Consider the following 21,535-nt stretch of genomic DNA (forward strand, 5'->3'; position numbering starts at 1 on the left):
CGTCCTCTTGGCTCCTCCAATTAATTGTTGCCATATTGCCGAGTCATTCTAATGAAGTGGATACACATATGTGTATGAATACCGGTATATTAGCACTTATCTTACGCTTATTTGGAGTGGTTTCACAGTTGTATTGTACGAATCACTATTTGTTTGCTAGAACTTAATGTTCTGATGATAACATACCATCATGATAAAAACCATGATGGTGATTATTATTATCAACATAACTATTTTGTCCTCTACAGAAATATGTAATATCATTTACAAAATAAAATACAACCCATAATGTGTCGTAAAATCATAATAGTCCTAAACTTTTCAGCATTATTTATTTATGTTTCTTATCTAATTAATCTTACTGTGCTCCAGTATTTTTCTTGAATATTTTTCATTAGCTGGATGTGATGATTAATGGTTATTTAACAGTTCCCAATCAAATGACTGCAGAGCACTTTACAGACTTGCTCTTTGTATTAATAACATACTAACATATGGTTATTATGGTAGGACAGGTAATGAAAGATAATCATTTAGGTTTTTTCTCTTTTACTTTGAATATTCAGTAAAAAAATCTTCAACATTAATAAATATCTTATTTTTTTCTAATTTTCTTTTGTCCATTAAATCTACATTTATTTTTTAGAGATTTTAACTTTTAAAATGATTGTTTAAACAATGTAATAATTCTAAATCTAATCTTTTGAGTAGAGCACAATATCTCAGAAATATTTTTAATTATTTGATGCGAGTATGCCACATCTCAAAGAGAATACAAATCACTACTCCTAGGAGGAGAATCTTTCCTTTTTGCTGATGTTAGTGTGTCGGTAGTCTGTCTTTTGTCTGATCTATTTATACTTTGTTGTGTCATATATCAAAGGGAATTTCTCCGAGGCTGTCCTTCAATGATTCGTGCACAGCAAGATTTTTTAAATACAGGCAGCTGAGCAGAAGTAATGAAGGAAACTGCTTTGACTTCATAGCAACCCATCCCCTGGCAGCACAAGGGGAGGAAAAATCACAGAGGAACATAGATAAACAACAGTGAAAGCAAAACCCGTGCAGAGAAAACAGTTTAATTAGAAAGAAAAGAATAAATGTGGTGCTCTGCAAGAGTACAGCCTTAGAGGATGTTTTTAGATATGGACTCCGACATTTTTCATTTTATTTAATTTGACTGAGCCATTAGTGCATAGGCATATGTCATAACATCATAGTTCTGGTTGTGTGTTTAGAGAATCATTGTCCTGCAATATGGTAGTTCTTATCTGCACTCTCAAGATTTTTTGCAACCACTAAAATGTTCTCTTCTAGGATTGTCTTGTATTTAGCTTCATCCATCTCACTATCAAATATAATTTTTAATGGCTTTGTTGTCCACAGTCACAAAAGCACCATACAGCATGATGCTGCCACCACCACAAGATGTAAAGAGAATGCACGGTATTGCTTTTCATCAGACCCATTTATGCATGCAAGTCAAAAAGTTCAAATTACACCAGAGCTCCTTCTTCCACATGTTTGTCCCCCAGTGAATTCTAGTGAACTACATGCAGGAGGTCTCATGGCTTTCTTGCAGAAATGGCACAGATTCTTCCACCTGAGTTGTGGATCTCTGTTGCTACCCCAGAATTATCATGGCCCTATTTTGGCTGTGAAGGGTCATAATGTCCCCAAGTTTATTGCAGAAAACAAAAAACTTATTGTTTATGGCCCAAAAATACAAGATTAGAGATCAGGATTCAATTGGACTCAATTGCAGTAATATTAACAGCAGGCAATAAGCCCAGATATTGTTATGGATTCAAACCTCAATTTTAATATCCAAAATAAAGCCTTAATAAAATCAGCCCAATCCCTTCTTAAAAGGTAACAGATTCTGTCATTTTAATGGATTTATTGTACTGGTTTCTGGGGGGGTGGGAGTATCTCCAGCTGCTGCAGCTCATCTGACACCCAGCAGCCACAATCATCTCCAGAATCAGTTCACTGCCACAAAAGACTGTTTGTAAGAGGGTCAAATTTTAAAATTGCGTCATTGGTCTTGAGTGATCTCAGAGGTTCTTGTCAGGTGATTCATCAGCACTCAGACACCTGCTTACTCAATGATTTTAGGGCCCAAACTATACAATGGGAAACAGTATTTAGTTTCTATGCTCCTCAGCTGTGGAATAAATTCCCTGAAAACCTGAAACCTTCAGGAACTGTTGGCAGCTTCAAATCAGGACTGAAGACGTTTCCTTTACCGCAACTCCCCATCAAGATCAAATACAAATTTAGGCATTATTTGTCTCATATTTGTGCATTTTTTTTATTTCAAAATTATGAAATAACTATGAGAAGTTTGAACTTTTTTAAAGACTTTTCAAGTTTTTTATCCTCAGCAGTCCCACAATTACTGTACACTGAAAAGTTCACTTTGTGATTCTACCTGCTGTGATTGGACCATTGATATACTTTTTTTATATTAACAATTCATAAATAAATATTAAAAGAAATTCAGTGTTTACACAAACAGTAAATGAATGTACATCTGTAGCCATCTATAAAATTCTATTAATTTTGCACCTTTTTATGCTTGTTCTAATGACTGTTTTCTGTATTAGCGTCACATTTAAAAAAATAACTTAAAGGAAATGAATAATATTATCAAAACATCAGCATTTTTGGGCAAAACATTTTCATAGATATAAAATTCTTATGAGCAAACAAACAGAATTCAACAACAATGCTTTCTTCATATAAAATGGAAAAACAAAGCATTCTTACTGAAATTAGAGCTACATTATCTCAAAGTATAAAAGTTAATTATTAAATACAATAATAATTGATCTGGTGCTTTGAGAGTCAGTATTCTGTGCTGTGAATGAAAGTATTTACTCCCTTAAAGATATTTGCTTATTTGTTTCTACACTTAAATGTTTCAGATCATCAAACAAAGTTCCATAACTCACAGAAAGCCTAAGTAACTAAGTAACTAAATGGAACTTTCAATGGTTTTGATTAAACCATTGAAAGGCAAGCCTGTAGGGCAAAAATAAATAAATACATAAATATTGTACCCAAAAATAATATATCCTTATTAATGTAATTTACTGCTTTGTTAAACTATGAGAAACTTTGATTAACCAGATTATATGATTCAGTTTCATTAGTCACACTCAGGCCTGATTGCGGTCAGACCTGTAAAATAATGAAATAATTCAAATAGAACCAGTCTGACAAGACATATTAAGAAACACAATACCTTAATTTAAAGAAAAAAAAAAAAAAAGTTCCTGACAATTATCTGTCTAGAAAGGCTTACAACTTAGACTTTGGGAGTCCAGCAATTCAAGCTGAACAGAACCTATTAGAACAGGGGTGGGCAACTTCAGGCCTCGATGGCCGGTCTCTTGCAACTTTTAGATGTGTCTCTACTTTAACACACCTGAGTCAAATAATGAGGTCATTAGCAGGACTCTGGAGAACCTGACTGCACTTAGGACGTGATTCAGCTGTTGGATTCAAGCGTGTTGGACCAGGGAGACATCTAAGAGTTTCAGGACACCAGCCCTTGAGGAGCTGGAATGCCCACCCCTGTTTTAGAAGGTGTGGGCATTCTACATGTGTTGTACATCATGGCAACAGCCAAACATGACCTTGGTTTGATGGTATGGTTCTTTGCTGCTTTGGGACTTGGATGACTTTCCATAATTGAATAAAACATACATTCTGTGCCTAAATGAGGATGTCTGGGCATGAATTTCTGAGTCTAAACTCAAAAGTTATCCCCCCTCACTGCAACCAAAAGTTCACGTTTCCCAGTGGTCTAGTCCAGTGTTTCCCAATTCCAGTCCTGCATGTTTTAGGTGTGCCTCTATACCAGAACAGCTGATTCAAATGATTGCATGACATCTTCTGCAGCCACCAGGTGCTGCAGAAGCCTGTTAATCACCCAAAGATTCAATCCAGGTGTGTGGCAGAAGGGAAACACCTAAAACATGCAGGCAGGTGGGCCCCGAGGACTGGAATTGGGAAACACTGATCTAGTCAATATCTGAACTTAAATCTTATTGAGACCATGCAAAGAGATTTTAAACCTGCTGCTCATGATTGAAAACTCTAAAATGAGGCTGATCAAAGCTACTCTGCAATAAAAGTGGTATAAATTCCTTCACAGTGATGAAAAAGACCCAATTTCAGATTTAGCAACCATTTCATGCCTGTTGCTGCTGCAAAGGTTAGCTAAACGTAGTAGGTAGGTGTAGGGAGAAATGAAATTTTCTCATATGGCAAGATTAGTGTAGCTAGTTTGTTTCCTTTAATAAATAAAATTATGTGAAAACTGCATTTTGTGTTTATTCTAGTGTTGAAATGTGTTTAATTATCTGAAACTTTTCAGTGAAACAAACCAAAAAAAAAAAATGTATAAGAAAGCAAATAATTCTTCACAGTACTCAAAGTTCAAGTGGTGGAAATAATTAAATAACACATAAAGTGCAGTAAACATTTTGTCATACTAAAGTAGGTTTGAGGTCATCTTTAAACACAACGGGCCGCGGGGGGCGACAGAGGTTGGTGTAATCCTCGTACTCGCTGTCAGACGAGTCTGAGGAGCTGTCTGAGGACAGGAAGGAATCACAGTACGGACGATGGTAGTAGCAGAAATCTGTGGAGCTGCTAGAATCTGAATCCCAGTATCCACTCGAGTCTCTGATGCATCGATGGCGTTGTTTGCCGCTGTTGTCTTCTTCCACACCGTGCTCAGGTGAACAGTTCTGTCTAGCACAACGCCAGAGTGGGCAGTTGTGAGACTGCGAAGCATGTCTTTGACAGTTTTTCACTTCCTCTTCTTCCTCTTTATCGCCCTCTTTCTCCTCTACTGACTTGTCTAAGTCAGTGACGCTGCAATCAGCACGAAAATGTGTCTCATCTGGATTTTGGTGTTCACAGGTGTCCCTTTTCAATTCACAAATGGGAACATCTGAGCCTGTGTAGAAGCAGGAAGAGGACAAAGCTCTCCTGGAGGGGTAAAAGGGAGGCCGACGTTTTCTCATCGCGTGTGGAGAGATGCTGGGGTATTGGAAGAGAGAATGAGAGGAGCAGAGGGACAGAGGGGACAACGTGTTCAGCTTCGGTTGAGATGACGTCTTAGACGCCTGACCTGGAGATCGTAGCACTGTCTCCATGACTGCATCCATGCTCAGCTCCTGGATGATCTCTTGCAGCTTCTCGCTGCTGACGAAACCAGTCAGTTTGGGTTTTGGTCCCACCTGCGTTGACAGGCCACCATGACTGGCAAATTGTTCAACCTGAGAGGGATTCAGTCTTCTGTGGTTTTGAAGAGAGGTGACAAAATAAACAGCCTCCTCCGCTGTCCTCAATGTGGGGGACAGAGGTTGCTTGACATTCTCTCTCACTGTGGTTTCAGATGTCTGTCTAGTTGCAGAGTTGGGAATATCTTTCCGGCTTCCACTCAGGATGTCATCAGTGAAGGGGGAAGAAACAGGATGGAGGTCCACTGAGTTTTGAATGGAAGGTATCCGGAGTGTATTTGAGGTATCAGGAGGCAGAGTGAGATTATGAGATGCTGGAGGAGGCAAAAGTCCGGATTTTGTGTCTCTCTGAGATAAACAGGAAGAGGAGCTTCCTTCAGAATGAAGCTCAGTGGTCTGGGTAGAGGAGGAGTTGAAATAAGCAGCAGAGGAATCAACGTCCTGGTCCCCTAGGGACTGACTTGCTGTCATGAGCCTCAGGAGTTTATCCTTGGCGTTGTTTACTTGCTCTTGAAGACTGTCAATCGCAGCATTCTTCTGAAAAGTGAAAAGAAAAAGCAGAAGTTTAATATTTGAAAACAAAAAATGCTAGATATTATCACTTAACTGGATTGTGAGACCTTCCACAACTTGTTCAGATTTTAGTGTTTCGCTCATAATCCCGTCGGGGTATTTGTAAATAATGATGTTCATGAAACTAAAATCCTAACACCTGTCCTTGGTGTACTGTCATTAATTTCATGCTTGCAGTGAGCCATCAGTGAGCCATGGCACTGCATTTACAGCAATTTCCATAAATTATAACATGTTTTGTTAGTACAGATTGTCAAATAGAGTGTAGAAGATACACAATCTCACAAATCTGGACTTCTGATCAGTAATTTGTTTTTCACCTTTTACAATAATGTTCACACTGATATGGAGAACATTATTGGAGCAGCTTGGTGTCCATCTGGGAGAATTAAACTATTCGACATTCAAATCAAGCTTACGAGGCAGGAGAGTTCTTCTGTCAGTTTTGGTCCCAGTTGTAAAGAAATGCTTAACAAGTTAGATCAAAAGATAGAGAAAGCATGCTAACATTAGCCTAGCACTTCACCAAACTGCTCCATATGAAAATGTAGGATTATGAAGGGGTCTAAAACTCTTAATTATATTTTCAGAAGGAGGAAGATACAAACTTATTAAAGACAGATAAATTGTAAATGGTCAGTACCTGTAGCACTTTATTAAATCCAGAGTAAACCACATTCAATGGTCACAGGACAAAATTCTGTAACCTGTGGGAAGGAAGGTGGGTACCTTTCTACCCACCATTGCTCAGAAAGTTGCTCATACGGTGGCTCACCGTATGAGCTTTTATGAGGTGCTTTTTTATGAGGTGCTTTTTTAAATTTAGACACAATGATTCTGAAAGTCATCGTTTACTGGGTTTAAAGGGACACAAGTGCCCACTGTGACCTCTGACTACTGCAGAAAGCGGCAACAATGGGCTCATGAGAGTCAGATCTGGTCTACATTTTCAGAGTGGCAATAGTTAGCCTCATTAAAATATTTAATTAATGCTATTTGACACACAAAATCGTCTCTCAATATGTAACAACTTAGTTTAGAAGATTTTTAACTCAGGATGATTAAGAGAGGGTTGAACTTGTGTACGAGCTCAACAGAGAGCTTCGAGAGGATGAAACTTTACAATACTTGCTAAGGTTATAAATTATGCTTTTACTGGCCTGGATGACCATACATTTTAAATACTCTTATCCTATAAAGGAAGCTACATTCTGATCAAGTAACCAAAGTAGTTTTTGTAAAGAGAATTGTGATTTACAGAACACTGGTACAGAACACTGAGGCAAGTTATAGTTTGAAGAAACCATCTGTATTAAGCAGCTAATCAAAAGCCCTCAACAGCTTTTAATTACATCAATATCAATATATTTTGTCTTCAAATAATGGTATCATCTTATTTCTCTGGCTCATTTTCTAGGGGCCATCCTCTTGTCCTAATATGGTCATAGCTGGCTCCACAAAGTAAAAGACAAAGACAGCCATTTAGAAACCAACTGGTTACATAACGACAGTTACATTCACTTCTGTCGGACTGCTCATCCATGAACAGTCCTACACTCTGACAAACTCTCATAAACAAAATGCTGCAAATGTTCCCAAACAATTTTCAGGGAGAAGTTTGGATGACTGGTACTCACATGCACTGAAATATTAAAATGCATATATAAAGAATTTAATCTCTGTTTAAATTAACCACTTTGTGTATTAAAAAAACATTACATTACCTCATTCAAGAGCTTCTTCATTGAGCTGTTCTCCCCCAGCAGGAAGTAGATCTCATCCTGGCTGTAGACAGATGGCTGACTCTTACTGGGGCTGCTGAAATATTTGGCCATCTGACTCGGGTTGTTCTGATCCTCCTCAAACTGTCGCCACTGGGTCAGCTGCAATAAGACAGGTTCGATATTTAGGAGTTTTATGCGTGTTACACGGATTCCCAGCAACATATAAACCTCTCAGATGAGAAATAAATTCTTTCAGGAATATCTCTACGAGGTGTGCTTTAGAGCGCTGCTCACTGTTGAACTATTTCCTTCCCTCTCACTGCAGATGCATTCCTTTATGTTAACATAAACCTGTTGTTAGACTCTCAGAGTCGTAAACCTGTTTGCAGCCTACAAAGTTTTGACTCATTACGAGGACTTCTTTATGAGTCATCTTCTCCTGACAGACACAGAAACCTCATCCATCAGTACAACAAGCACATGTCAAGTTTATTGGTTTTACCCTAAACCTTCCTATACATACACTGTTATCTGCCCATCTGTTATAGTTTCTCTTTGTGGGATGGATTTCCTTATGACAGATCCTAAACGAAAAACTCGTCATATTTTGGGATTTAAGGAAAAGATGATGAAAGTGTAACCAAAATTATAGACAACAGGATTTTATCTCATGTTTTTGTTCAAACTAATTATAATCTAAGGTAATATTTAGTCATTATAGTGGGGGACCTGTTAGGTTTTCTCTCTGACCTGTGGCACAAACAGCATGCAGTTAGTGGCCAGTGTGCAGATGAAGATGGCTCCAGCCACAGTGCTGTAGACCAGGTTGGGCCAGGCGTGTAGGAAGAAGAACACGGGGAAGGCCACAGCAGAGGAAAAGGTGACCAGAGTGACGGCCGTAATGATGGTGGGAGATTGGTTGACCGGAGGATGGCTGACATTGCTGGTGAGTCCAGCCAGGTATGTGCCATAAAGGAGGAGGCAACCCTTGATAAAGAAGAGCAGAAGTCATTACTTTCACATGCTACTGTTTTGCTAAATTTACTCTTTTGTTATGCTTTTTTTGTTCACTTTTCTTTTCTTAGTATTTATTTAGATTTAGATTTAAACTATCTGGCATCACAATTACATCACATAAGATTTTATTGATCCCATATTGGTGAAATTCACTTGTCAAAGTTTTCTTGTGTGCTGGAGGGGGAAATTCAAATCCCATCATGGTAATTTTGACATTCTTTTATCCTGTTGTATGTCAGTCACTGCAAACCTGTTTTTATTCATTGGAGAGCTTTTAATTCTAGAAATAATGATGCAAATTAGCTGCTAATTCGACAACTGAAGCCTCATTTGCATATCTAAAAGTAACATTTCAGAAAATAATTTTCCTCAGGGATTTGAGCAACATTCAAGATAATAAGTTTAGAGTTTTAAAAACGTGTTTTCAGTGCAAAATACCACACACTATACTTTTGGTAAATATGTGTAAAAAGCCTTAAAATTAATTCCTTTTTAATTGCACTGGCAGAAACTGTGCATTTTGATTACAAGGATCATCTTTTTTTCACATAATCACTATGCCAAACGTTTGGATACATTATAATTTCAATAGATGTAATAATTTTACTAAACTATTGTCTGCCACATGACTTCCAGTTTTGAATCGACACAAACATGACACAAAAGAATTTATATTTGTCACTCTTTAAAACAGTAAAGAAAAGACAACATGCCATTCAAGTTCAGCAAGTAGGTATTACTCTTCATAGGTCAGGAAGGCAGCTGCTCATCTAAGTGTGCTACAGTCAGAGTAAAAATTAGAAAGTATAAAACATCTGGAAGATTGCCATTATGAACAATGAGTAGGACTGTAATGGGGGTAATTTTTTTCATTTTGAGATTATGCCACTGTAGTTAAACATAAATTTGCACATTATTCCCCAGAGTTATCGGTGACTGTGGAGGGAGCTGTATTGACCTTTCCAGTTTAGCTTTATTCATATTCACTGTATTTCTAAATCTCTGCTGGTTTGTTTTCTCTAAACTGGAAAACCATTCTTGGAAAATAAATTGCATATAATATGTGACTATTAAAAAATATTAAATGTAGTGAGTCAGTGGTGTTGTTACTGTGTACAAGCATAAATTAAATTGCTGAAGCTTACTTTCTGAACAGCAATGATGATGAGCCAAATATTTGAGTATTCTGAGGAGCAAGAGTCCAGCTGTGACAGAGAGTAGGAGGTGTCTCTCTCAGTCGCCTACATGAATGGAAACCAAATATTACATCAAAGTTGACACATCTACACAAAAAAAATCTACCTTTTGTGTACTCTGTTTTATCAAAAAAGCGTCTAAAAGAACAAAAAAATTCAGACTCAATCATGACTCAGTAATATATTGCATATGATCATCTTCAGAAATCTACCAAACAAATCAATGCAAAGCTTACAAATGATCCTCACCTTGGCAACAGCTCCGACAGATCGCGAGCATCTCACCGGGTCTGTGAGATTCCAGGTGGTGAGAATCAGAATCTCCAGTAGAATCAGTAGGACTACCATGCCAATCAGCTGGATGTCTCGAATGATCTGAGACGGAAAAAGATGCAGTAATAAAGATGAACTCTTTACACCTTACAGCTTTACACCATCCACTCACAGAAACTTGATCTTGATTTAGATAAGCCTAAATCATAAAAAGAGCTCAGAGTAATTGCACACCAAGGCTAATTTAGCAAATACTCTATCTAAATTTGACAGTATTCAATTATTCAGAGCAATGTGCAGCCATGCATTACTGTTGTCAGGTTGAATTACTCAAAAATACTTCATTAATTACTAAAGAAACAAAATACGTGAGCATCTGTTAAAATGATTTATGTGACATAGAGTTCTTGAGTATATATATATATATATATATATATATATATATATATATATATATATATATATATATATATATATATATTCCACATTCCACAAAGAATGGATGGATACAATTTTGTTTAAATGGATTTGTTCAGAATATATGACATATTAAGGGAAATAATTTGAAATAAATTATGAACACGTTTTTTGTTTAAATCACACAAATCTGGGATTTTACGTTTTGAATCTGGGAATGTAGTGCTTTCAATAAAAGCACAATGGATAACAGCCAAAAAGCTGCTTTTTTTATAACTACTTTGCATCTCAGTGTACCATGAGGTGACATGAGATTACATACTAAGACAGTCAATTTATATATTAAATTACTTTAAGGTTTGTGTTATTGTAACAGTATGTTCTCAATTCAAACTACAGTGAAAGAAGACAAAAATGGGAATGTCAACGAGATGAGCACAAGGAAACCAGAAGAGCCTGCCTACCACTCTCTTGTCGGGAACTCGCTGAGTGAAAACTCTGTAAAGCCTCCAGGTCTTTCCCAAAATTGGCCCAAAGACCAGGGTGCTTCCAATGCAAAGCATCCACATCCGAGCCTGGAGGAGGGAAAACCACAAGGATCGCCTTAAAATTTACCTCCAACAGTATAAAACTGCAGCTACAAGGATTTAGATACTTACTTGAAGCAACATAATAGAGACGTCAGCTTGCTTATGAGTTTGCTCATCAATTGCAAATAGAAAGCCGCTAATATATGTGAGGACACTTCCAAAGAGAGTCAGAACGTTTAGGTTGGGACTGGACATCTTCACTATCCTGATGGAACAACACAAGCAGAATCCTTTAACATACCAGTATACAGTTGCTTGATGAATTTGTAGTTAAATGCTAGCATTTAACTACATTACATTATTCAACATAATTTTGCAAACGAAATTATTAAATAGACTTTTCACTCTACCTGTTGTTTTTGAAGCGCAGGGTGAAAACCAGAAAGCAGAACGCCAACAGGATGCCAGACGATAGCATCGTCCAGACAACCGCTCTGAGCGCAGGAGAGAGGGAACGCCTTGGGACTTCTGCAGCCAACTAAACACACAGACATGGACATTTATTCCCCGTAACGTTCCAGCCCCTTCTGGTACCTCTATGGAAAAGATAATTAATCGTACAAGTGCTCCAGAGTCCAAGTTTCTTCAAATCCCAGATGTAAAAATTAAAACCAAGCACAAATTCATAAGGCAGAATTTTATTGCAGGGAAAAAAGCATCAAGCATTACAAAACAGATGTGGAACTATTACTTTAACTTTAATCAGTAATAAAGTTTGCTGAAACATCTGAAAGCATCATAAAAGATTGTACATAGTGAAAAGTTAGATATTCAAAGGCAGGATAAGGAGAGGTGCTGAGTTGACCCCACAGTGATTCCTTCGAGGGTTGAAGTAGGGAAAAAGTCTCTCACTGAAAGTGTATCCGATGTACGTGTAGATATGAGAGTGAGAGTCTGAGTTGTAAAATGAAACCTGCCCCGCTTCCATGTCCACGTACACCAGGACAGTCTGGGGCTTTTCCACCAGTGGCAGTCTAACAGGAGGACTGCTGAGTGCCCAGTAACTCTCATCCTCCCTCAATCCCAGAGTCCAGTAGCCTCTTTCAGGGTTCAGCAGATTCCCTCCTTTTCTATTGACCGACTCGAGTCCCACTCCGATATCCCACTCTGTCTTCCCTTTCACCTGAACCTCATAGGAGAACCTCCCAAAGCAGAAGCCCTCCTTCCCCAAGACACTAACACATGGGTAAAATCTTGCTGGATTGTCAGGGAGGTTCACAGCCACATCGCTGTGATAGACCTGCTTCCGGTTTTCTGAAAGAACGAGTTTGGGGTGAGCTGTGTCTGGATCCAGAGTCACATCCACAGCGTAGGCTTTTACTCGCTCAAATTCAACCTTGCAAAGCCTCTTTACCTCTGCCTTGATGGTTTCCTCAAGCTGTGATGCTGCTCTCCTGAGTGCCCTTCTCACCGTTCCCACATAGACTGCACTTTCTACCCAAATCTCAGACCAGTCTTTTATGGGCAGCTTAGTGGAGAAAGCCGGAAAGCTCTGGAGAAGGTAGAGATCATCGTTTGTCTGTGAGAACAGCTCCAAATCTGTGCTCCTGTTTGTCAGCTGATTAATCTCTTGCTCAATATCCAATGTAATCTCACTAGCCCTGCTTTCAACACACCTCTGCTTTGCTAAGATAGTCTCAGCCACTTCAGCTTGGACTGTCTTAACAACTTGAAGCAGTTTGTTGAAGACCAGAAAACTCTCTTCAACCTCTTTTTCAGTGTTTCTTTTGCTAAGCTCAACAGCTTGACCGATCTCAGACGTTTTTTGTACCCTACTGTGGATGCCTTCTTGCACTTCCACGTTCATACTTCTGATCTGATCTCTCCTGTCTTGGCTTTCGTGCTTTATAGGAGCCATACGATGTGCCTTGTGGTCATCCTCAACACAGACCTGGCACACGTACATCTGGTCTGTGTGGCAGAACAAGTTCAGGAGGCTCTCGTGTTTCTTACATAATCTGTCTCGCATGTTCATAACTGGGTTGATCAGGGTGTGTTTCTTGAGGGTACCTAGAACGTGATGGGGCTCCAGATGTGTCTGGCAAAATGAAGCCAAACAGTCCAGACAGGTTTTAAAAGCTTTCACCCCTTTACCAACGCACACATCACAAGCAACTTCCCCCTTATTGCCTGACTTGTCCATACTTCTGAGCTTGTCTTTGTACTTCATTTCCCCATGGTCTTTAAATTGAGCAGCCACCTCAGATATGAAGGTGTTGACTTTGAGGTCGGGCCTCTTGTACAGCTTGTGTTTACACATGGGACACTGTGGCAGATTGGTACTCTGCCAGTATCTCTGGATGCAGTCACGACAGAAGTTGTGCCCGCATGGAGTGGAGACCGGCTGGTTAAACACATCCAGACAGATGGGGCAAAGGAGCTGCTCCTTGGACAGAATGCTGGCGGCTGTAGCCATATCTGGGAACACATCCAGAATGAAGAAAACAGGTGGGATTTTATGGAATACATTGCCTCAGCTTCTTTTATTTTGGGCTTTCTACTATTTTACAAGGCATGAAAATACTTGTGTCCTAGTTAGCCATAAACAGTAACAAACTCACGGTGTTATGTTTCATTACACTGTGTCACATGCTATCAGGGTAGTTTGTATGTTAGTCAGAATCAGCTAGCAATTTATGGAGAATACAATAAAAAAACTAAAACAGAACATTTGCTGAATTTAGATGATGCATTCACACAACAAAGCCCACAAAATTTGATTTAAACTTTTGGCTTACTTTAAGGTAATTAATTGCACAAGTTAACATTGTGAAGCATGAAAAAATTTCTAAGATATAGCTCACCTTGCTGTTTTTTGGTCCTTTGAAGAGAGAAAGACTTGATTGTGTTCTTTGTCAAAGTGTTTCTGCTGCTGTGTCTTTTGTTTCAGAAGTCTGTTTACAATATCACCCGTCCGGCTTTTGGAGTTGGTCTGTCCTTCCTCTTCTCTTAAAGGTATCGGGGACAGAGGGGATTCTAAACATAGCTTCAGTCCATGCCCATTACCTTTCCTGATTTCAGCTGTCTCCATCAACTGGAATGGTACCATAGTTCAAACAAGCAAACCCGGTGCATTTAAAGGAAATATGGGGAGGCATAAAGTTATTAGGACTGCATTTATATAAAAAATATAACCTATCTTTGACCCTATCTTTAGCATAGATGGAGTCAAATGGTTGTCATGTAGTCTCGTGACCTATAGATGCCACTTCTTGTTGCAGTTTTCTAACAATGAGCTATGGAGATTTTCATATTTTTTCTTACCTCCCTTATGTTGCTCAATGTGTCCTAGAACTCTAAAAATAATCCGACCCACCATTTGTAAAAACTCAAAACAGTGACTCAGCATGTTTGAGTTTTTCAAGGCCAGTAGGAGGTTGAGCAGAATGTTCAGCATAGCTTCTATTTCCTCCATTTTTGTCACATACAAATAACATCAAGCTACTTTTCTGACTTTGTGGCAGCCCAACTAAATGAGAACCACCCTCTAGAGCTGTTACTCAATGTAATGGGAAACCAATTGTAAAGTCACGGTGCTAGTGGAAAAGAGACTTGTCTTTCCTAGTTTGTAAATTTGCACGGAGAACTGAGTTTTGGTGCTATGTCCTATTTTATGTTTTCCCTCCAAATACATAATTAAAAAATGTAAAATGTATTTTTTGTGCAATCTCCATTACAAAATTATACTACCACCATAAAAGATGAGTTTATTTAATGTCTTTTTACACATCATTACCAGGATGCCAGTTGTTGATGGCTCTATGCATACCAGTATTATGTAGCTATTTATATTTACTCTATGCTGTGGAATTGCGATTAAAAAAATTCCATATGAAAAATTCTCATCCGCTTTTGTTAATTCCACTGTTGATCATTGTTGATTGACATGCAGAATAGTTGCCATGATTTCTAGAGAAATTGAAGACATTTCCAAGTTATGTGTAATCATCTAAAACATTGAGCCAAATAATTTAAAACAATGAAACAGTGTCTGAAAATGAATGTGTAACAATAAATCTTTACAACACAGCCACAAGCTTGGAAATCTGGCGTTTTGAGTGGTGTCAAGTTCCAAACACAATGCCCAAAGGCTGCCAGCTGTGGGAATAAAAATTAGTGCCAAAAGTGCACTAAGTGGATCATAATAAGTGTAAAAATATGCATGTGGCTGGCAGTTAAACATACAACAGTGTCAAATAACTAATTCACTTGAAGAAGTTATCTTAGATACAGTGCCCAAAGTTATTTATTTGCATGCCTGAATTATTTTTTTTAAACTTAAGATGAATAAATATTTTAATTGTCATCACTCTAATGCAACGCTAGAGTGCATTCGTATTCATCAGTCAAGAAATAGTGACAACAATATATCTTTGGAGATTATAACAAGGGAACTGCAGCATCCATCTCCTCTACAACCATTGGAAATGTCCAGAGTTTTAAATAGAAATCTGTTTCAAACACACAGACTGGTTGTCGCCTACAGTCTCGGCACCAGGCAGACAACTCAAATTGTGTGCATACATATGTTGTGTAAATAAATTGAGATCAGCGCGACAGTAGAAGATGTAGGTCAAGAGAAAGATTACCGAGTTTAGGACGCATAGTCTCCGTAGGATGTCCTGGCCTTCCTGCCTGCTGAGTCCAGCCTGGATGAGGCAAAGTGGGGAATCACACACAGAGCTGCAGTTCAGCTCAGGCTCCATGACTGGTCCCAGTCTGTCCACCATCACAAACACATTCTGTGGGACAATCAAACAATGTCACTCTTGGGAAATAAACAGTGGACATATAGCAGAAGTACAAGAAACAAAGCAGTAAATGCACTTAAAATTCTTAAATTATGTTTGGTGCTTCAGTTGTTCAGTTTCATTTAATTTGTGTTACTTGAGTTGCAATCATATAAGAATATGTCACAAAGGATCAGCAGTTGCAAGACCTAGGTGCACCACAGTGTGGTGCTATGACAAAAACAAGGAGGAGTGGGGGGAAGCAGATCATTTTGCATTGCGCCGGGGGATGAAAACAACCTCAGATAAACAGACAAACCTTTGAGTTTCTGTTTGACCTCACTGTTTCACTCTGTCATCATAGAAATGACCTGGTATACAGTCAGCTTTTAATTATGTCGACATATTCTGCAGTCAGCTCAGCTGTTTAGTTAGAGCGTCTGAGACTGATTTTACAGGAACAAAAATTGTCAGTGCTGCCACGGGCGTTTTTGGGCTTTTTTATGAGGCTTCACTTAGGTTGCTCTGACATGCTGGAGATTGGAAAATGAGGCACATCTGATACTCTGAGCTGAACCTAGACTTGAGTATGATGATTGTAATTGCAGATGTGACTCAGCCGCATGATACCAGGCGGGATAAAATCGCTTTTATTGATACATATTGGCAGACAGGTGGGTGTGTGTGTGTGTGTGTGTGTGTTTATGTGAGCAGGGGGAAATCAGACACAGCACGTCTCATCCACAACTGTGGAATGACTAAGACTGCCTGAATGGCCTCGGATGTGCTGAGTAATTGGACGTTCAGAAAAACGTGGAATAAAATATTCAAAATGAAAAGTTCCAAACTGAAAGAAGTTGTTAACTCAACAAAGCAGCTCTACTTGTTTGGGAAATGTCTGAAGTTCCTGCTCATGTCCTGTCATCACTTTCCAAGTATAGATCACAGCCCAGCTTCTTCCCGAAAGGAAAAGCCTGTGGAGTACGGCATTTCCTCTAGCTTTTCAAACCCTCTGCCTGAAACGGCGTTGTTTTTAGCGAAAGGAGCCCACCACTGTACAGGTGTCAGCGAGAGCTACCCAACATCCAACTTTGGGTGTGAGACGGCAGAAGGGGGTCAGTGTATGAGCAGAACAAACAGTTTGTGACTTCAAACTATCTTCCGTTTTTCTGGACATGTTTTGACAGTTCACAAAAGTCATGAGGAGTGTCTTCTAAAGTCCTGAAGGCTAAACCGCAAGTAATACCTGAGCTACCTGTGTGAGTGTGTGTGTGTGTGGGATGGGCCTATATCCTGTGTAAGGTTTAGCTTGCACCCAACTACTTTATCTTTAATGTAACAATTTTCTGCAAAGGGTATAAAAGACAAATATTGTCATATTTTTTAGGTAGAAAACACACAATTCTTAAACGTATGGAACAAAACTAAATCACTAACGGTCTTCTAATTGGTTTTTCAAGTACATAAATAATTTTAAAATGCTTCCATCTCACACAGAAAAAGCCTTTCCTGTAAAGCCCTCAAAGGCAGATGTGCTTTTCTTTAATTGATAGTGGCGTAGAATATGTCACCCAACTGTTTCTCATGATAAACATGACACAAATTGTTTTTTCAACAACAACAAAAAAATGCTTCTTAGTGGGCAAAATTCAAATGGATGTGTGGCGACTCACTGGCAACACATAACGGATTCAGTTAGCAAATTTGCTACAAAGACAATTGGATTTCTGTGGAAATAAAGAGATGAAGAGGAAAGACTTCCCCTCACTCAACCAAAGACGGTCTCTATGTCATCTCTATGTCGGAGTATAAACTGATTTAAATTTGGTTTTAAAGGAAAGCAACAATTCAAACCTGAGAGACGCAAACACAACATTGTTCAGATGCCAACAACAAAAGCAGGGACTAAACAGCCAGACCACAGAGGAGACTGCAGTTATTGTAAGAAAATGTTTTTTTTTTTCTGAAAAAGAAAATGCCTCTTTAATCATAGCTTCCTTGAGTGACATGAAACATGCTATACTACCTAGCTGAAACCTCAAAAGTAAATGATGGACTAATTATATGGGGGAAAGTGTCACTTAAACAACTGATGCCTTGCAGCATCTCAGCCTGGGGTCTTTCTGTATAGATTTGCATGTTTGCTTTGTGAGACCTGACCAGACTGTACCCTTCCTCTTGCATAATGAATTCTAGATATAAGCACCCGCCCCTTTGCAACCCACCAAAAATAAATGGAGATGGACAATGAATGAATGGTGACAACTATTTAGAGCAATGGAACTGTTGGTGAGAACCAAAGCGGAAATTGTGTCTACTTGAACGCTGCATTTTATTTTGTCCTGAAATGTGTTTCTAAATCCAAAGGTGGGATGCTGGTTTGTTAGATCTCCACGTTATAGCACTGAGACAACATTACTCCTGATTTCGTTAAATCTCTGTATAAATTTCCATCTATGAACTTAAATTCAGGCTGGGGATTTGGGTATCACTGCTTACTTCTTACGTGGCCATGCTATGTGCTAAGTTTCATATTTCAAATGTAATGTCATCAATGTTCAGAAACCATCCATCTATCCATCCATCCATTTTCTGTTCTCCCTTGTCCCTGTTAATAGACCTTTTGCTTTATTCTAAAAAATAGGGGAAAAAAATTAACTACCGGTACAATTCAAATTGAAAAAGAAAAGTAAAACTGACGGTATGTGCCCTTACAGCACATACCGTCTTTTGACGGTAGGCTATATACAAACTGACGGTATGTGAGTTTACAGGGTTTCCTAGCAGGCCGCAAGTCTTCGGAACACTTTTAGGGAAGTTTCTTAAAGTTTCTTAAAAGTTAATTAAAAATAGGAATAAAGAGATTTATTATCCCATCAAACATTAAGAAAAGATTAGAGTTGCAACTGCCAGGTTTAGGCCCGATTCAGGGGACAAAATTGAAACATTCTTTCTTAGTCAGTAATCCGTTTATAAGTTTATTCTTTAATCTGAGTTAGAATGCAATTACAGGCACTCACAAAAAAGAGCTCTTTGGATCTGGTGCACAACACGCAGAGGATATTAAAGTGTGTTTTTATCAATTACTCATTTGTCGTAAATTCACCTGACTGTGTTACACATGCAGTCTTTGCGGCGGCGGCGTCGGGCTGAATGAGACCTCAAGAAGTGCAAACTGTATAGATTAATTAAATAGCCTACAGAAAAGAAAAAAAATGATTTTTCAATCCATTTCAATTGAATTTGATGCGGATTTTAGAAGTGATCCCCAAATGCGGATTAACCTGTGTTTAAGCGAGCCTCTCTTTTTTCTTTTTCTTTTTTTGGTTGAAAGAGATCTTTACGCACCGCTTTACGCGCACTGGACTACTTCAACTCCGTTGTAAAGCCGCTGATGTAAAACCCGAAGATAAATTAGAATTGAAAAAAAAAAAAAATTACAACATTGCTACGTATAATTTTAAGAAATGAAAGTTCCAAACCTCGGGCTTCAGTGAAAGAGGACTCCATTGCGACGTCTTGCCTCAAATTCCATCGTTTACGTCTCCAAAAACTTGTGAATAAAGATACAAATAAACACAAATAAAAGTGATCCAGCATCGCTACATGGTTTCCAAGGCTGCAGACTTGATATAATCCCCTATACTTGACCTCGCCGTCAAAACTGTCAGCCTGAGGATCCTGTCACTCAGGAAAAATGCTCAGCAGACTGCAGGAGTTTCCATTTGAGCATGACGGGAGGGAGGAAGGGAGGAAGGACGGCAAGGGTGTGTGTGTGTCAGGAGAGGAGGTAACTTTTCCCTCTCTCTCAAAAAAAAAAAAAACAACCAAAACAACAAAACCCAAAAACAAACAAAAAAACCCGCTCCAGCCACTCAGAGTGTGATGCGACCGTGCAGTGCGGGAAGAGATGTCACAAATTCCTCTGGGGACTCTGGTTGGCTTTTGGGACACTCTGGGCGGCACATCATCTGGGCACCAACGCAAACAAACAGGCTGCTTGTCTAAATGGAAACACAAATTATAACCGACTTGTTGTTTTAAAGCAGGCGTTACTGATTCTCCGAGCAAAAATAATGTTTCTGCAGGCTGACAAATCACATCAGCGCATGAGCTGCTTGCTAGTGCACCAACGCAGATATTCGCGCATTTGTTCCGCCAAGCTAGTAGAGGTATAAAGTTGTTATTAAGACGTCACAGAGATTTACTGTGGGAGCCTTCACACACACACTGTCATTCCTGATGAGGGAGTGCCACCGCTGACAGCTGTGAAGAAAGGAAACGGAAGATATGCACGGATTATGACCCACAAAAGAGGACAATATGTGGATTTTAGCTCAAACACTCATCAGTCAACTTTCACTGACTTCTTATGTTTACCAGTGGGATGTTCTTTTTTCAGTTTAGACAAGTATTCAGATATTTTTCCCCCCCAACACCATAACAGTTGTGTTATTTAACATTGAGTATAAAGTTTTAAAATGAATCTAGAGGCATGAAGCAAGTTGGTAAACGTGCTTTTCAAAATCACGCATGTCTTCCCTATAGAGTTGATGGAAGTGTCTGTAAAATCTCACATCAGCTGCACTATCTATGAGGAGAACTAAATGAAGCGCCTGCAATCTTGGGGACAAATTAGCTAACTGTAAAATCTTTGGCAAATCCTCACTGCCAAGCTCCATCTGTACTCTGTCCAGATTTGTCAGTAAAACTACAACCAAAAGGTCACACATTATGACGTTTTTCATCACTGCTCTTTTATCAACAATGACTTAAACATTGAGCATCATCAAAAACAAACATTTTGATAGTTTAGATGACCCATAAAACAGGCCAGAGTTGTCATTAATTGCCAATGCTTTACTTGGGAGTTACAAATTAGCAAAAGATAGAGACTTAACCTGCTGCAGGATAAAGTTACTTCGCTACACCAATCAGACAAAAAAAACAACAAAAAAACATGTTTGAGTCATCACTGACCAGACCACAGACAACAGTGTAGATGTTGCAAATCCAGTGTCTGAATACATCACAGGTGTCTCCAACTGAAAATGTGTGTGCAGGTATCACCGATCAGACCTTTGGACTCCGGGTTGGAGACACGGCCCATGCTATCTTTGCCAGCGAGACTTGAGCAGGAGCTGAAGGCGTAGTACTGGGTGAGGTTGCTGTGACTAGAGCAGATGCTCAGAATGAATTGAATTTGGCTCTTGAGACACTGGTGGAGACCAAAAGAGTGGCAGCAGCTGATTGAGAAAACCAAATAACACTAAGTACAAGAAACTATGAAGAAAGAGACAAGAAGCTAGAAAACTGGACAAGCACAGTTTGAGCTCCTAAAAGACAAAAGGAGACAAAAGAGCACAGAAACAGGAGCGACAGTAATCATAAAGAAAAGAGAAGAAAGAATAAAAGGAACAACTATAAAGGAGCGACTCAGTAACTATGACTAAAAAAACAAACAACTAAACAAAACCTTAAATGGGACTTAAGCAAGAACACACGTACAGAAATCATAAAGTCCTTAAAACATGGACACCCCCCCACCTCCACCAAAAGGCAGAGGAGGGGCCAATCCAATATTAAGCTAACTAGCTGCATTTGGCTTCAATTACTGCAATTAGGTTTTAAATGACTAAAAAACAACAACAAACCAACCAACTAACTGAGGTATATTTAAGTAAAATGCTAAGTATCTATCTACCTTTAGCTTTCATTTATTTTACCCCTGCATCTCAGCTCTGTTACACGCTA

At 38.9% G+C, this 21,535-nt stretch overlaps 1 protein-coding gene across 2 annotated transcripts; it reads right to left on the reverse strand.

The window, feature by feature from the left end:
• Nucleotides 1-1,197: 1,197 nt before the first annotated feature.
• Nucleotides 1,198-19,715, reverse strand: gpr156 (G protein-coupled receptor 156). 2 transcript variants are annotated; one of them, XM_044130984.1, is made up of 10 exons: nucleotides 19,264-19,715; nucleotides 15,641-15,793; nucleotides 11,402-11,529; nucleotides 11,121-11,256; nucleotides 10,926-11,036; nucleotides 10,021-10,146; nucleotides 9,721-9,816; nucleotides 8,309-8,545; nucleotides 7,559-7,717; nucleotides 1,198-5,798 (listed from the first exon to the last, which is right to left on the reverse strand). In XM_044130984.1, the coding sequence occupies exons 2-10, from the start codon at nucleotides 15,779-15,781 to the stop codon at nucleotides 4,500-4,502; spliced, it is 2,433 nt and encodes an 810-aa protein (XP_043986919.1). In that variant the 5' UTR covers nucleotides 15,782-15,793; nucleotides 19,264-19,715; the 3' UTR covers nucleotides 1,198-4,499. The 2 variants fall into 2 exon arrangements, with proteins under 2 accessions (XP_043986919.1, XP_043986917.1); XM_044130982.1 differs by lacking the exons at nucleotides 15,641-15,793; nucleotides 19,264-19,715 and adding exons at nucleotides 12,406-13,469; nucleotides 13,856-14,356.
• Nucleotides 19,716-21,535: the final 1,820 nt, after the last annotated feature.

The sequence above is a fragment of the Gambusia affinis genome, linkage group LG11 (assembly GCF_019740435.1).
Source record: "Gambusia affinis linkage group LG11, SWU_Gaff_1.0, whole genome shotgun sequence".
NCBI lineage: Eukaryota > Metazoa > Chordata > Actinopteri > Cyprinodontiformes > Poeciliidae > Gambusia > Gambusia affinis.

What these genes read in the sequence shown, in the direction of transcription:
- gpr156 (XM_044130982.1), bottom strand. Translation starts at nt 13,467, where the DNA reads ATGGCTACAGCCGCCAGCATTCTGTCCAAGGAGCAGCTCCTTTGCCCC. An exon ending in AGGAAACCATCAAGGCAGAG is followed by an intron (nt 11,530 to 12,405) that starts GTAAAGAGGCTT and finishes CTGTGTGTTTAG; the next exon opens with TTGGCTGCAGAAGTCCCAAG. An exon ending in GAGTTCCCGACAAGAGAGTG is followed by an intron (nt 10,147 to 10,925) that starts GTAGGCAGGCTC and finishes TTTCCGTCTCAG; the next exon opens with ATCATTCGAGACATCCAGCT.